This window comes from Columba livia, chromosome Z (genome assembly GCF_036013475.1).
Source record: "Columba livia isolate bColLiv1 breed racing homer chromosome Z, bColLiv1.pat.W.v2, whole genome shotgun sequence".
NCBI lineage: Eukaryota > Metazoa > Chordata > Aves > Columbiformes > Columbidae > Columba > Columba livia.
In genome coordinates this window covers 15,289,951-15,305,754 of record NC_088642.1, presented here as the reverse complement: position 1 = coordinate 15,305,754, position 15,804 = coordinate 15,289,951, and the positions used below count along the sequence as shown (strand labels likewise).

Genomic DNA, 15,804 nt, shown 5'->3' with positions numbered 1-15,804 from the left:
AGCTAATTTTCACTTTTAGTGACTGCTTTAATATTAAGTGGCCAATGATAAACTACCCACAGACAGAGTGTCTGCACATGTGGCTTCAACCATCCTTGCTTCCCCTCAAGTATTTAGACGTAGCCAGAGCTTTGAGCAACATGTTTTTCTACTAACAATGTTTTTTCATATGAACGTGTGCACTCTTGAGATAAACTGAAGCATTTACAGCAAGCACATAACTTTGCAAAATGCAGAGCGTAAGACAAACATTTACCTTCACTTTTGTCCTAATTTGTTCCTGTATTGTGTGATTCAAAACATGTAAGCCAGCTTACCTGATCTGCTATATCAAGTCTAGCTTTGTGATGGAGAAGAAAATCCACTGCTGATATATGACTTCTCGCAACAGCAAAATGGAATGCAGTGCGCTTCAGCTGAAATGAGCAAAGCTTTGGTTATCAGGTTTATATTACCGTTCTTTTCCTTGTGTAGGTGATCAGGATTTCTGAATTATCTGATTATTAACAAATGTGTTTGTCAATATATACACATTTGTATATTTCTCCTGCAACAACCATTCTTTATATGCATTTTTGTTCCCTTGAATATAATTTAGGTATAGATCTGAAAGATTTCTTGTAGAACCAGAATGATTTAGTCACTCTATGTAATATCATCCCTTCACTGAAATTCACTGAAGTGTCCGAGGGGATTAAGTAATCATATACTGCCTAGAAGAGATGCAAACAGTACAAGAAGCATCCATGGTTTTTATTTTATGATATGGTTTGATTTGAAAAGCTAAGGACTAGATTTATGCAATTAGATTTGCTTTTGATACCTCCTTGCTTTTGGCTATACCTCTGCAACACATGACAAGATTCCTGCCTCACTCAATATTAGTCACCTTCCCAGACTGAGTCATTATCTATGTAAATGAAAGCTTCTACCTTGCAAACAGTGAGTAATCTCACACAGGTGAATAGGCTCAAGGCTTATCAGGAAAATTTGAATAACTTTTCACTAAAGTAATTAATGGTGTGAATTTAAAAGGCATTGGTTAAATTAAATTAAACTTTAGTGGAGAAAGTTTTGCTTCCAATTAAAGTGAGCATAACTGAATTTAACATAATTCAGTGAGAGTCTCCAGACAATGACATACAACTGAGTTAACCAATTAATTTTAAAAGTCAGTTTGGATTTGTTATCTTATGGTTCTGTGCAGATCAACTGACTTACTCATGTATAAGTCTAAATTTACAGCAATATGTGTTAAAAGCATAAAAATGTGGGATTTAAGACACGCATTTATGTCCCAAAAAGCCTCTTGCACAGAAATAGTTCTGTCAACAAAACTCACATTTTGGCAGCCTTGCTTCTTTGGCTTGGGAGTGTAGGGGCAGAAGTGATCAACATTAACAAAATAATGGTTTTGCCAGTATAAGCTTAGTCCCCACTAGGAAAATCAGTCAATGTGAAATGTTCACATAGCAATGCTAGTAAATCTCTTATACTATAGGTCTGATTTAAGGATGACAGAGTGAAAATATGAACCACTGGACTGAAAAACTATGTAATTAATTTCTTGAATTCTGGAAAGCAATAAGTTAGTGAGAACTGCATTTTAAGCGACTTTTTAGAGTACTGTGTAGTTGGTGGGAACACTCACATAGTTCAAGAGAAGTTTACCCAAAATAAATTTTTGTCTCCTCTCTTTTCACAAACCAAGGAATGCAGCTGTACCATCTCCACAATTCCCCAGTGGGCAAAATGCACATGGGCGTGGAAAGCAAGTTTTTTCCAGAACCCATGACTGAGTAATATTGGGTGTTCACGGGTAGATGATTTAAATGTAGCCACTGAGTGCAAACTATTCTCCACAACTCCCAAAGAAATATCATGAACAGTCTACTGCTGTTGAACTACATCTCATGCAGAACATGGCACTATATTTTGTCACTGTGATTTTAGATTTTAGGGCTAGAGTTTATATCAGCATAACTAATGCATTTTCATCTGTCCAGGGTAAATCTGAACCCTGATCTCAGCCTGAAGCCAGAGGACAAGGTAGAATGCTCCTGTGGCTCCACACAAACCAAACATAACACTTCACACTTGAAATTTGTAATGCTAGCAGCATAAATTCATTCTCAAAGTGACTGTAAGGTTAAGTCTTCCCACTCTGAAAGATGGGGAACTCAATAAATAAATCACCCAAGAACAAAGGGTAAGTATTAGAGCAGGAACCACAATTCAGAATCACTCAGTTTCTGATGTGTTGCACAGACCAGTGGCTAAATGAAAAGACCTGCAAGTTACGCTGCACAAATCCTACTGTCCATACTGGAGGTGTCAAATGTTTCTTAATCAGGTCCTAGAAGGGACTTGTGCAGCCTCACTGCCTTGCAGCTGGCAGGGATTCCACCACGCAACCCCGAGGAATCGCATCTCAGATCAGTGGTCTGTCAGACGGTTCATACTCACAGTATCTACAGCATTCATGTTAACATTCTTTTTAAAAAGCTTTTCCATGGTTTCCAAATTGTTCATTTTAGCAGCATATTGAAATTCTCTCTCATCTGGCAACACTGTGGAAAAAACATGATGAAAAAATGTATTACTAAAAGAATAGCCATAAGCAGTTTAAGGGATGATGGTACTGTTCTTACCTTCTGTTATTTGTCCTGATTTAATATATTATGAGAATTATTTGCTTCTCACCATAGAAGTGTTCCAGGACTACATTTTTCTCCACTAGAAACATCTGGTTGATGTTTCTAGTTTCAACTTTTAAGTGCAAATAGAGGCAGACTTTTCACAGCACGGATTACCATTATTTGCACTGCTCACAGGAACAAGAGTTCATTTATTGAAGCTCTCACATCTAAATGGGTCCCAAAGCATTTTACAGGCATAGCGGTGAACTGAGGCACAAACCACAGTATTTATTTCCTATTTTTGGAACAGTTTTAAAACAGAACACACCACCAAAATACACAAAAATGTATACAGTAACAAGATTGTATGAGCCATTTTAAAACAAAACAAAACACAACAACAAAACAAAACAAAACAACCAAACAACCAAACAATAAAAACCCCACAATTAAAAAAAAAAACAACACAAACCAAGCAATGAACAAACAAGACAATATAACCAGGAGTTTTGCAGATTAAATAAAAAAGAAAACGTGCATGCTTGAACTCAAAATTTGGCCACAATGTGGAATTTACTATTAAATTAGGACCCTCCTTTAAGGTCTCAACCAAAAAATGAATGTTTGGACAACTGCAGTAGCTGCAGCATGCATTTAGACACCAGTAGTTCAGTAACTCTGGAAAACAAAATTCCATTGTCTGATAACTGGTTTAGCTAATTTAGACCTCAGAGTGTTTCTCATGTTTCTACCTTTACATTAAACACTTAACAATAAATTAGAGGATCAGTTAAATCAGTTGCAAAAATGTTAATAGATATCTTTAATTTCCTAGCATATCACACTTTAAAAGTTAATTGCTTAGATATCTTCTGTCTAGAATATTTTGGCCTGAGAGCCACTTGTCTAATTGTGTCACCAAAGAGGACAGCACTCTCCACTGAAATAGAAACTGCAGCAATTATCTGTTCCTTAGAGGCCTCTCGTGCAAGTTCATCCCACTGCATTATGTCTAAGTTCATTAATGCCTAATGAGAACACGGCTTGAGGCAAGATGGCTACAGAGCATACTAAGGAGAATCAGTATGACATTAACTTAATTGCAGTTTACATGTTACCCATTATTATAATCACAGGGGGATTAATCACAGATGTACTGTACAAAACAAGCTAGAAATTAAACTGGACACTTGTGAAGCTGTTTTGAATGTCACTATGACAACAGAAGCATCCTCCCAAAATTCTCTGTAAATCCCAGAATATTACTCGCTTTTCCGACAACATGGAGGAACAACCAAAAACAACAAAACCAAAAAAACACAACCAAACAACCGAACAAAAAAACCCCATTGCAAATAAGAATTCACCCCTGGCATTTGTGACAAGGACTGTGGCTAACAGCAAAATGGCTTAATGAACAGGGATCTTTGCAGAATAAACTAATCACGTGTAGATTTTGTAGTCTACACAATGAAGAAGTATCCAGCAGAGGTTTCCACTACCTTGATTTCAAACATGGGTTTGAACCCAATGTTCACAGGATATCTTGCTCAAGGCAAATTTGTGGCAAACATGGAAACAAAACATAGGACACCAATTAGCTGCAATTAGTCATAACAAAGCCACATTCATTTCTACTGATTGCTGATGAACACTCACACATGCATCTTACATAAGCCTGCAAAGATAAATGTTGTTGCATCTGAGGATATTCAGGAGCAAGCTCTGTCTGCAATGTATTGAACAAGACAACTTTTCACCTCACATGGAAGGGCAAGGAAGTAAAAAGATGCAGAAAAGTCCGTTGCTTTGTTAACTTGAAAACACAAACTCTTCCTCAACAAGCTTTGAGGTACTTCAAATTTTTCTTTCCTTATATTTGCATCTTATTTTACTGGCCTCAATTTGTCTTTCAGTAATACCACAAATAAGGGTGATTTCCAATGAAAAGAAAAAGTGCACCAGAGTTTTCAGTACTCATAGACAATGGAAATCTTTCCACCACCACCCCATTTTTAATTTCCTGCTGTTATATCCATAAGATGAAAATCTGTCATTGTCTCAAAAAGCACATGGAAAAACCCAGGAAGCTGAATTGGCTGAAGACTTCTAAGTAGATAAAACAGAAAAATAACAACAATATTCAGATTCAAATGACAACAAAATAATTTTTACTCTACTGTCTCTAAAAATTATATAATATCTTTAATAATTTGGCAATATTTTCAATGTTTTCTCTGTGTTTTCTTGTTTGTTACCAGAAATCAAATGATTGGGGCAAGCAGTTATTTTGTTAACTCACAAGAACCTTCTTCTAAAATAATCATTTTCCAATTCAAAGAAGTAATGGGAAAAACTACCTATTGAGTTTAACAGTGATATTTTATTAATTTAGTTTCTTTATCTGCCCTCTCTGCCAGCCTGGAAGCAGGACACACAGCCCTGGAGAACAGCTCCTGGATGTCAGGCTGCGATCACAAGACAGGACTGTGGTAGTGTTTAACAATTACTGCTCAGTTTCCACAAATAACCCATTTTCATGAATTGCAGCCCATGTCGGAGCAGACTGTTCTTCCATAAACTGGTTCATGGGATGAAACCTGGAGACCCCATCACTGGAAGTTGTGCTGCCAAGTGCAAGGAGGCCGGAAGGTCCGATGCCTGTGTGGCCCCCAGATGAAGGGCTCTGACCAGTTGTGAAACTGCTGGCAGGTGCACATCCTCTGGGATGTGACCCATCCCAGTGAACCCCCTTGGACAGCTTCGGGGCTGAAGTTAAAGTGGGGCACTGGGATGTTCACAGGAGCTGAACACTGGAAGATGAACGTGACAAACCCCAGCTCCCAATCCATCCACATGTCCTCCTGGATATCTTTTCACAGAATCACAGAATGTCAGGGATTGGAAGGGATCTCAAAAGATCATCTAGCCCAATCCCCCTGCTGGAGCAGGAACACCCAGATGAGGTTACACAGGAATGTGTGCAGGTGGGTTTTGAATGTCTCCAGAGTAGGAGACTCCACAACCTCTCTGGGCAGCCTGTTCCAGTGTCTGTCACCCTCACTGTGAAGAAGTTTCTTCTCATATTTAAGTGGAACCTCCTGTGTTCCAGTTTGAACCCATGACCCCTTGTCTTGCCATTGGTTGTCGCCAAGAAGAGCCTGGCTCCATCCTCCTGACACTCACCCTTTACATATTTATAAACATGAATGAGGGAGATCACCCCTCAGTCTCATCCAAACTAAAGAGACCCAGCTCCCTCAGTCTCCTACTACATATAAAGCAAATCACGTTTAACCTCCTCCTTTCTTCCCCGCCACCACTGCTCATTGCTCTTTGACCGAGTTAAAAAGGGGGTTCAGGTGGATCCCACCACCCCAGCAGCCCCGACGAGGTGCAGCAGAAGCTGGGGCTGTCCTGCCTGCAGCGAGGGGCCCAGGGCCTGCGCTGCCGCCTCCGACCCCCGCACACTCACGGCCGTCATGGCTGGCTGCCGCGGCTCCATGTGTGGCGTCCTCCGCGGTGTGGAGCAGACGGCTCAGCCCCTTCATCACTGCCCTTGGCTTCTCTTCCTCCTCACCCGAGGGAAGGGGCCCCAGGCTGGGACACCGAGGGAGGTGCCTCGTGCTGGCCCTGACAAACCGGTTCCTGGGGCTGTGTGTTGGCTGAGCACACCCAGCCAGCCCCGCGCACCCTGTCAGCACGACGCCAGCGGCACCCCAGCGGCTGGCCCTGTCACCTGAGGAGGGAGAGGTGCAGAGCAGCTTCGAGAGTTTGTTTCAAAAAAAAAAATCAGGAACCAAATAAACAGAATTTCTTGATACTAGCTAGGCACCAAACAGGGTGAGCCTCGTACAGTTCTGGCACAGGTCTTCTCTAGCAGCTAGCCTTACATCCAAATAGCAATTCACACCTACAAATGCACACACAAGACCAAAATGTAGTCCTACTTGCTCCTGAAGCGCTTCCCAAACTGCCACACAAACAAGTGGCGCTTCTGAAAAGCAATGACCGAAGCACACACGTGCAGACACACAAAGGCATCACAGCATACACAGGAGCCCTGGAGCCAGGTGGCTTTGCCACTGATTGCAGGGTAGTCACGGAGCTCTCTCTTGCAGGTTGAAGGCCATTTTGGGGGGGGAAGCTCCTCTTATGAATTATTCTCACTGCTGTCAACCAGTTCTCACAGGACTGGAGAGAGGGTGAATGTCCCTGCATCCCTGCAAGCTTGACACAGCATTGGGATGTGAGAGACTAAGGTGCTTCTGTGAAAATTTGTGCAGAAATATGCATATGCAGTGGCAGTATTGATCCAATCTCAAGACTCCTTGTTTTCAGACAGACAATAGTTTTATTTGTTTTTGTCAAAGTCCAATCTAAATCAACACACACATCTCCAAAGTTTCGGTTTTTATGAAGTGACATATTGAAACACATCTGATCTAAGCATTTATCAATTTATTTTCAAGTCTACTGTAACTTTGGTCTACTTAAGCCAGCATTGGTATCGCATTTTGTGTAGACAATGATTTTCTGAGATAGGATATAAAAATTGTTTAAAGTCACTATGTTAAACTCTACTTTAAAAACAGCTTTTGATATTGCTAAGATTTCAAAACAAATACTGGAAAGAATAGCAAGACTATCAGTATTCAGCCTTACACACCTGAAGACACATTTAAGATCCTTCACTATGTTATTTTCTTCGCAATTAAATGACAGAGTTGTCTTAACTTCCAAGATAATTAACACTGTACATGTCCATGGTAAAATTAATCTGAAAAATGCAAAAAAGTTTGTACATTCAGCAGATTTGGATACAAAAACAGTTGCCTAGATTCTGCTTATCATACCTGAAGAGATTTCACAGTCTTTTTCTTCTTTAAACATTTTTGATACAGTCAGGCTGTGATATGTAGGAATCTTTATACTTGGTACACCTTGGATTGATACAACAGTTTCATCAACTGTAATTCCAGTAGATAGATGTTAGCTGAAAACAAAACCAAAACAAAACCAACAATAAACAACCAACCATCAAAAAAACCCACCAAACCCTGTGAAAATCAACCCAGAATGAGAAGAACAAGTAAAACAAGCAACTGTTTTATCCATAGCTGAATCACAGAAGTTTCACTTTTACTTGCTTCCTATGAGTCAAATGTTCCAGTGGAATTACTTAAGAGAAGAGTTTTGTTTCTGTATGGTGCCTGGACTAGTAATACAGACCCACTGTTTGCAACATTAATGCTCCCTTTCAAAATGAGAGACAACAGACAACTGTGGAATGATTAGGTTTGCCTACAAATCTGGCACCAAAGGAGGAATGGATTTGCAGCCTCATATAGGGCATGAGTTAAAAGTGTGAATCTCTAAATCAGCTGTCAGTTTCCAGTTCTAATTACTGTCATACAATACTATTTCACAGTGTATCCCTGGTATCTTAACTAACTTTGCCAGTACAACTATGCTTTATGCAATCAAACTTTGCAAATAACAAATTTATCACATTCCCTACCCACTTCCCACAGTCATGACTCTTTCAAGTGGCTCCAGCAACCTGCAGAAAAGACTGATGCAGAAACCAACAGAGATGCAGAATCCAGAACAAAGTGCAGAATACAGGGCGAGGGAGCACTGGAACATCTTCCTCACTTCACACATCTCTCTCTCTGCCAGGAACTCAGCCTGTTTTTTAATATCTAATATAACAGTAGTAATAAATACATAAACAAGTAAAACAAGTATAAAGAAAAAAGGTAAGGCAAAAGTGTGTTGAATAGTACCTGAAGAGGAGCAATCAAAAACTATGTCACATAAAAGAAGGCGAGATTTGAAGATCAAGTCAAGGTAGCAAGTACTATGCTTTTATTGAACTGTGTGTTACTCGGTATTAAAACATGTGCTTTTACTGAAGGAACAGAACTCTGCAGGATTCTGCATCCCATGGTGAATGAATCGCTAACCTGTGCAACTGCCAGCACCTTTCAGCTACACTCATTTCCTCCCCTCATGCCTCATGGTTACACCTGCCTCTTACCACTTGCCTTTGCAGTAATTAGAACAATGAAATTGAGAGGCCCAGTTTCAGCAGCTTCTCACATAAAAAAAGGCAAACAGAAACAACACAGCAGACAGAGATCCCCAGAACACCAGCTGCACAACAAACTCAGGCACCTGCAGGCTACTCCCTCGGTTCACAGCTCCTTTGGTGACAGTATGGCTGTTGATGGCTCCAGCCTCGTGCTTGGATTTGCAAACTATAGTGTGAGAGAGAGAGACATGAATGTGATAAACTATCCCAAAAATAATTCCAACATGGATCAAGCTATAGGCAGAGCAATTCAAGCCCAAACTCTCTCCTGCTAATGTTCCTGCCTGTCACTGACACTTCAAAATGGATCTTCAGCAACTTCGAGAACAAAACCTCGTAAAGCAACTTATTTATATATTCCCAACGTGAAAGTTTCTAGAAATAAAGTTTTCAAGACACTCAGGCCAGACAACTAATAAATAAAATTGGTCACCATGATCACAGAATCACAGAACCAACAGAATGTTAGGGATTAGAAGGGACCTCAAAAGATCATCCAGTCCAATCCCCCTGCTGGAGCAGGAACACCCAGATGAGGTTACACAGGAAGGTGTCCAGGTGGGTTTTGAATGTCTCCAGAGGAGGAGACTCCACAACCTCCCTGGGCAGCCTGTTCCAGTGTCTGTCACCCTCACTGTGAAGAAGTTTCTTCTCAAATTTAAGTAGAACCTCTCGTGTTCCAGTTTGAACCCATTGCCCCTTGTCCTATCATTAGTTGTCACCAAGAAGAGCCTGGCTCCATCCTCATGACACTCACCCTTTACATACTTATAAACATTAATGGGGTCAACCCTCAGTCTCCTCTTCTCCAAGCTAAAGAGCCCCAGCTCCCCCAGCCTTTCCTCATAAGGGAGATGCTCCACTCCTTTAATCATCTTTGTTGCCAGCAGTTCCCTGTCCTTCTTGAACTGAGGGGCCCAGAACTGGACACAATATTGCAGGTGTGGTCTCACCAGGGCAGAGTAGAGGGGAAGGAGAACCTCTCTCGACCTACTAACCACCCCCCTTCTAATACACCCCAGGATGCCATTGGCCTTCCTGGCCACAAGGGCACGTTGCTGGCTCACGGTCATCCTGCTGTCCACCAGGACCCCTATGCTGCTCTCTAACAGGTCATTCCCCAACTTATGCTGGAACTTGGGGTTGTTCCTACACAGATACAAGACTCTACACTTGCCCTTGTTATATTTCATTGATTTTTTCCCTGCCCAACACTCCAGCCTGTCCAGGTCTCTGGATGGCAGCACAGCCTTCTGGTGTGTCAGCCACTCCTCCCAGCTTGGTGTCATCAGCAAATTTGCTGACAGTGCACTCCGTTCCCTCATCCAAGTCACTGGTGAATATATTGAATAATATAGGCCCCCGTACTGACCCTTGAGGCACTCCACTAGATACTGGCCTCCAACTAGACTCTGCCCCATTGACCACGACTCTCTGGCTTCTTTCCTTCAGCCAGTTTGCAACCCACCTCACTACTTGATTGTCCAGACTGCACTTCCTCAGCTTAGCTGTGAGAATGCTGTGGGAGACTGTGTCAAATGCTTTACTGAAGTCAAGGTAGACCACATCCACTGCCCTGCCATCATCTATCCACCTCGTTATGCCCTCATAAAAGGTGAAGAGGTTGGCCAAGCACAACTTCCCATTGGTGAAGCCATGTTGACTGCCCCTAATAACCCTCTTATCCCTGATATGCCTTGAGATGGCACCAAGGATAAGTCGTTCCATCACTTTCCCAGGGATGGAGGTGAGGCTAACCAGTCTCTAGTTACCTGGGTCCTCCTTCTTGCCCGTTTTAAAGACTGGAGTGACATTTGCTTTCCTCCAATCCTCGGGCACCACTCCTGTTTCCCAAAAGTTGGCAAAGATGATGCAGAGTGGTCCAGCAATGACCTCAGCCAGCTCCCTCAGCACCTGTGGGTGCATCCCATCCGGACCCATGGATTTATGGATGCCCAGATTGCCTAATTGTTCCCTAACCCAGTCCTCATCAATTGAGGCAAACTCCTCCATTTTCCTGACTTCCTCTGTGGCCCCAGCGGTACGGGGCTCCTCAGGACAGTCTCTGACAGAGACAAAGAAGGCATTCAGTAACTCTGCCTTCCCTGTATCTTCTGTCACCAGGGCACACACCTCGTTCATCAGTGGGCCTACAAAGCCCACTGGTGTTAGTTTTATCTGCCACGTATTCGAAGAAGCTCTGTTGTCCTTGACCCCTCTCACCAGGTTTAATTCTAAGGAGGCCTTAGCTTTCCTAGTTGCCTCCCTACATCCTCTGACAACAGTCTTATATACTTCCCAAGTCCCTCCTTCCATGATCTATAAACTCTCCTCTTCCACTTGAGCTTACCCAGCAGCTCCCTGTTTAACCACGCAGGCCTCCTGGCTCCCTTCCTTGACTTCCTACGTGTTGGGATGCTCTGATCTTGAGCCTGGTAGAAGCAGTCTCTGAACACTAACCAACTATCTTGGGCCCCTTTACCTTCAAGCAGTCTTGCCCATGGGATTTCCCCCAGCAATTGCTTGAAAAGGCCAAAGTTAGCCCTGCTAAAGTCCAGGGTTGCAATTCTGCTTGCTATTCTGTTCCTGCCACACAAGATCCTGAACTCCACCATCTCGTGGTCACTGCAACCAAGGCAGCCCTCAACCTTTACTGCTTCGACCAGACCCTCCTTGTTAGTGAGGATGGGGTCCAGCAGTGCACCTCTCCTAGTCGGCTCCTCCACCCTTTGCATCAGAAAATTATCGTCAATGCACTAGAGGAATACCCTGGACTGTGTCTGGCTGGCCTAGTAGTCCTTCCAACAAACATCAGGGAAGTTAAAATCCCCCACCACAACCAGGGCCTGTGACTGTGAGGCTGCTCTCAGCTGTCTGTAGAAGGCCTCGTCAACTTTCTCGCCCTGATCTGGTGGCCTGTAATAGACACACACAACAGTGTCACCTCTGCCAGCCTGCCCCTTAATTCTCACCCAGACACTCTCAATCATATTGATATCCAACCATAGTAAGACATTCTGTGGGCAAGTTATTTCAAAGCTCGAAAGTAAATGAAGATATCAGTATAGATAGCACTAAACAAATTAAATAGGAAAACGCTACTCTAAAGACCAAGTTTTTGAGTGTTGAGGATTTACAAGATAAACTCAAGCAAGTTTTCTTAGGGGGAAGAAGTCTATGGCTGTCCCACTTATGTCAAGCATACTTCTTACTTTGTGGTCATGCGTATGCTGTCATCCTTTCTTCAGAAGCGGTGGAGAGAAAAACATTAACATCACAGAAATGTCATAATTTTTCTCTATCAATCATAACTACAAGAGGAACTCAAGATAAAGAACAGATATTGACCTTAAAATATAGGAGACATACACAAAATTTCTCCTCTGCTGCCAACCTAGATCATTCACGTGCTTCAAAACTGTGCTTATAGTATGCGTGGAATGGCTCATACACAGGAAATAATTCATACATTAAGTTAAACACAACTACAAAAAAATTTCCAGATGCTAATGAAAACAGATTTTAAATTAATCATAGAATAATAGAATTATTTAGAACTTGAAGATCACCTAGTCCAACTGATAACCTAACACTTCCAAGTCCTTCTCTAACCTCCAGTCAGCTGGGACCTCCCCAGTCAGCCATGACTGCTGGTAAATGATGGAAAGTGGCTTTGTGATCACCTCTGCCAGCTCCCTCAGCACTCTTGGGTGGATCCCATCTTGCCCCATAGCCAACATACACGTTCAAGTGGTGAAGTAGGTCACTAACTGTTTCCTATTGGATTATTTGGGCTTCATTCTGCTCCCCATGCCTGTCTTCCAGCTCAGGGGGGTGGGTACCTGGAGCACAACTGGTCTTATTATTAAAGGCTGAGGCAAAGAAGGTATTTACACCTCAGCCTTTCCCTCATTCTCTGTCACTATGTTTCCCCCCCACACCAATAAAGGATGGAGATTCTCCTTAGCCCTTCTTTTGTTGTGAATGTATTTGTAGAATCATTTTTTATTTCCTTTTATGGCAGTAACCACATTCATCTCTAGTTGGGCTTTGGCCCTACTAATTTTCTCCCTGCATAACCTCATAACATCCCTGTATTTCTCCTGAGTAGCCTGCCCCTTCTTCCAAACATTATAAATACTCCATTTATTCCCGAGTTCCAGCTGAGACTCTCTATTCAGCCAGGCTGTGCTTCTCCCTGCTGGCTCACCTTCCTGCTCATACGCCCTTAGGATTTCCTTCTTGAAGAGTGACCGGCCTTCCCGGACTCCTTTGTCCTTCAGGACTGCCTCCCAAGGGACTCTGCCAACCAGCCTCCTACGCAGACCAAAGACTGCCCTTCAGAAGTCCAAGGCAGCAGTTCTGCTGAGTCCTCTCCTGACTTCTCCAAGAATAGTAAACTCAATCATTTCATGACCGCGATGCCCAAGAACAGCCTCCAACCATCACATTGCCCACATGTCCTTCTCTGTTTACAAACAACAGATCCAGTGGGGTGCCTTCCCTTGTAGGCTCACTGACCAGCTGTGCCAGGAAGTTGTCCTCCATGCACTCCAGGAGCCTCCTAGACTGCTGCCTCTCTGCTGTGTTGTATTTCCAGCAGACATCTGGTGGGTTGAAGTCCCTCACAAGAACGGGGGCTAGCGGTCGTGAGACTTCGCCCAGCTGCCTGCAGAGCATTTCATCCGCCTCTGCACCATGGTTGGGTGGTCTGTAGCAGACCCCAACCGGGATACCTACCTTGTTGGCCTTCCCCTTGATTCTTACCCATGAACACTGGACCAAACTGTCACCCTCATCAAGCTCCAGACAATCAAAACACTCCCTAACATCCTCCCTAACATCCATGGCTACCCCACTTCCTCTCCTTCCTCTCCTGTCCCTTCTGAAGAGTTTATAGCCACCTAATGCAGCGTTCCAGTTGTGGGAGTCATCCCACCATGTTTCTGTGATGGCAACTACATTGCAGTTTTTCTGCTGCACCGTGGCCTCTGGTTCCTCCTGTTTGTTGCCCATGCTGGCTGCATTCATATAGATGCACTTCACCTGGGCTATTGATCCTGCCACCTTTTTCCAGTGAGAAGCTGTGGGAGGCGGCGGTTCTTAGCCCAAAGTGTGAGTGTGGGAGGCTGAGGTATTTGAAATAATTGTCTCAAAGCCTGCTTGCTTAAGCCGCATGAAAAGACCTTTTGTGTGGCCATCCACTACTGAGGACCTGAAACCTGAGACCTGCCAGTACCAATGGGACAGATGGAAGACAATGCTGAATCCAGATGGTGTTTATCTCTTGCTTATCTTTTGCTTATCTGCTCAAATACATGCTTCATTTTCCTTCTGAATTTCATTACTCTGTCTCTCTCTCTCCATTCCACATAATTAATTGATTGAATAAATTGGCCTGATAGGTGGCATTTAACCTCATTTCTCTCTCCACCTCACTCTTGGGATCATTTTGAAACCTTCCTGAGCCCGAAATCGGACCAGGACACTACAGAAGCCCTGATTCCTTTGTGGCCATTCTCAGGTGCTTCCATGTCTCTTCTACCACATGGTTCTGGATCCCCTACCTCCACCGAGACAGTAGACAAAGGGGCACACTAGCACCCCATCCCTCAAATGCTGGCCTACCACCTTTGGGTTTATCTCTGCTACTCCTCGTTTTCTCTCCTCCCCTCTTCAAACCTCGTTTAAAGCTCTTTCAATGAGCCCTGCTAACTCCTGCCCAAGGATCTTTTCCTCTCTTTGAGACAGCTGTGCCCTCATTTGTCATCAGCAGACCGGGTGACATTTAAACCAACCTGTCATCAAAAAACCCCAAATTCTGCCAGTGACACCAGTCCTGCAGCCAGGTATTGATCTGGAGTGTCTTCCCTCATCATTTCCTGCAACTGAGGGGACAGAGGAGAACACTACTTGTGCTCCTGATTGCTTAACAGTCATCCCAAGTCTCTGAAGTCTCTCTTGATTGCCTTTGGATTTCCCTTTTCAGTCTCATCACTGCCTACCTGAAAAATTAAGAAAGGTTAATAATCTGAGGGCTGCACCAGCGCAGGAAGTTTTCACACCTTTAACGCTGGCCCCAGGGAGGCAGCAGACTCCCCTAGGAAGTGGGTCCAGTCTGCATAAAGAACCTCCTGTTCCCTTCAGAAGGGAGTCTCCTGTGACAATAACCTACCTTTTCTTCTTTATAGCAGCTGTTTAAATGAAGGGCATAGACTGACTTGATCTCTGCAGCACCTCCAGCTTAGCTGAACCATCATCCTCAGCATTGTTGTTTGGTTCCACTTGCATAGCCTCATACTGGTTGTGCAAGGGAAGCTGGGCAGGTAGTCACAGCAGAGACCATCCTGCTGTGCTGGGCAGAAACACGCTGCCGTTGTCCCCTATCCCTTGAGCCACCACGTTCCGCCATGCAGACAGGGGATAGCGAGTTCCCTGTGCCCTGTCTACCTGCTGGACCTGCCTCAGGGAAGGCAGGGTGCAACCCTAGGGGTCTATTGCACTCTCGCACTCCCTGATAGTCCTTAAGGTCAATTATATAACATGCAAATACACTGAGAAAAATACAAAACAAAAACATGGTGTACATGGTCTTCTCCACAAGAACCGAGATTAAAAAAAATCATATTGCAGAACTTCATGACGATACTGAAGGCCTTCTTCAGATAAAAACAGTAATAAAGGTGCCATGATAACCTATAAGGAATAGAAAAAAGGCTCCTGTTTTTCATTGCAGTAAATAATTTACATGAAAAACATTCCAATAATTTCACGAAGCACTTTCTCTAAGCACACAGAATAACCTCTCCAAAAGCTCTATTTTTACATACATCTCAAAAAGAGACCTTTCTGGCTTTAGAATCACAGTGTGGGTTTTATTTCCACACTAACTCCAACATACTCCATGACTTTAACTTACTTTTTTTTTTTAAACTGATAGTATGACAACTGCTCAGGTTAAACCAAAACAATTTCACTTGTTCAAGTACTTACAGTAGTTTACTTTTTGCTAAGTAATGCATATGTAAAAATACATTTTAAAGAAAAACACAAAATGACAAGTAATAC

General features: G+C 43.1%; 1 protein-coding gene across 4 annotated transcripts in view; it reads right to left on the bottom strand.

The window, feature by feature from the left end:
* The window catches only part of ANKDD1B (ankyrin repeat and death domain containing 1B), a 37,247-nt gene extending 28,329 nt beyond the window's left edge, over positions 1 to 8,918 (bottom strand). Inside the window, exons 1-4 of one of the 4 annotated variants that reach the window (XM_065047362.1) lie at positions 8,820 to 8,918; positions 7,496 to 7,635; positions 2,467 to 2,570; positions 318 to 416 (exon numbers count right to left, since the gene is read on the bottom strand). In XM_065047362.1, the coding sequence (XP_064903434.1) occupies positions 318 to 416; positions 2,467 to 2,570; positions 7,496 to 7,532 (240 nt within the window). In that variant the 5' untranslated portion in view covers positions 7,533 to 7,635; positions 8,820 to 8,918. Of the gene's footprint in view, positions 1 to 317; positions 417 to 2,466; positions 2,571 to 6,114; positions 6,342 to 7,495; positions 7,636 to 8,819 lie in introns of those variants that run through there. The other 3 variants (XM_021292191.2, XM_021292192.2, XM_021292193.2) reach the window with 3 other exon arrangements.
* Between the last annotated feature and the right edge of the window lie 6,886 nt (positions 8,919 to 15,804).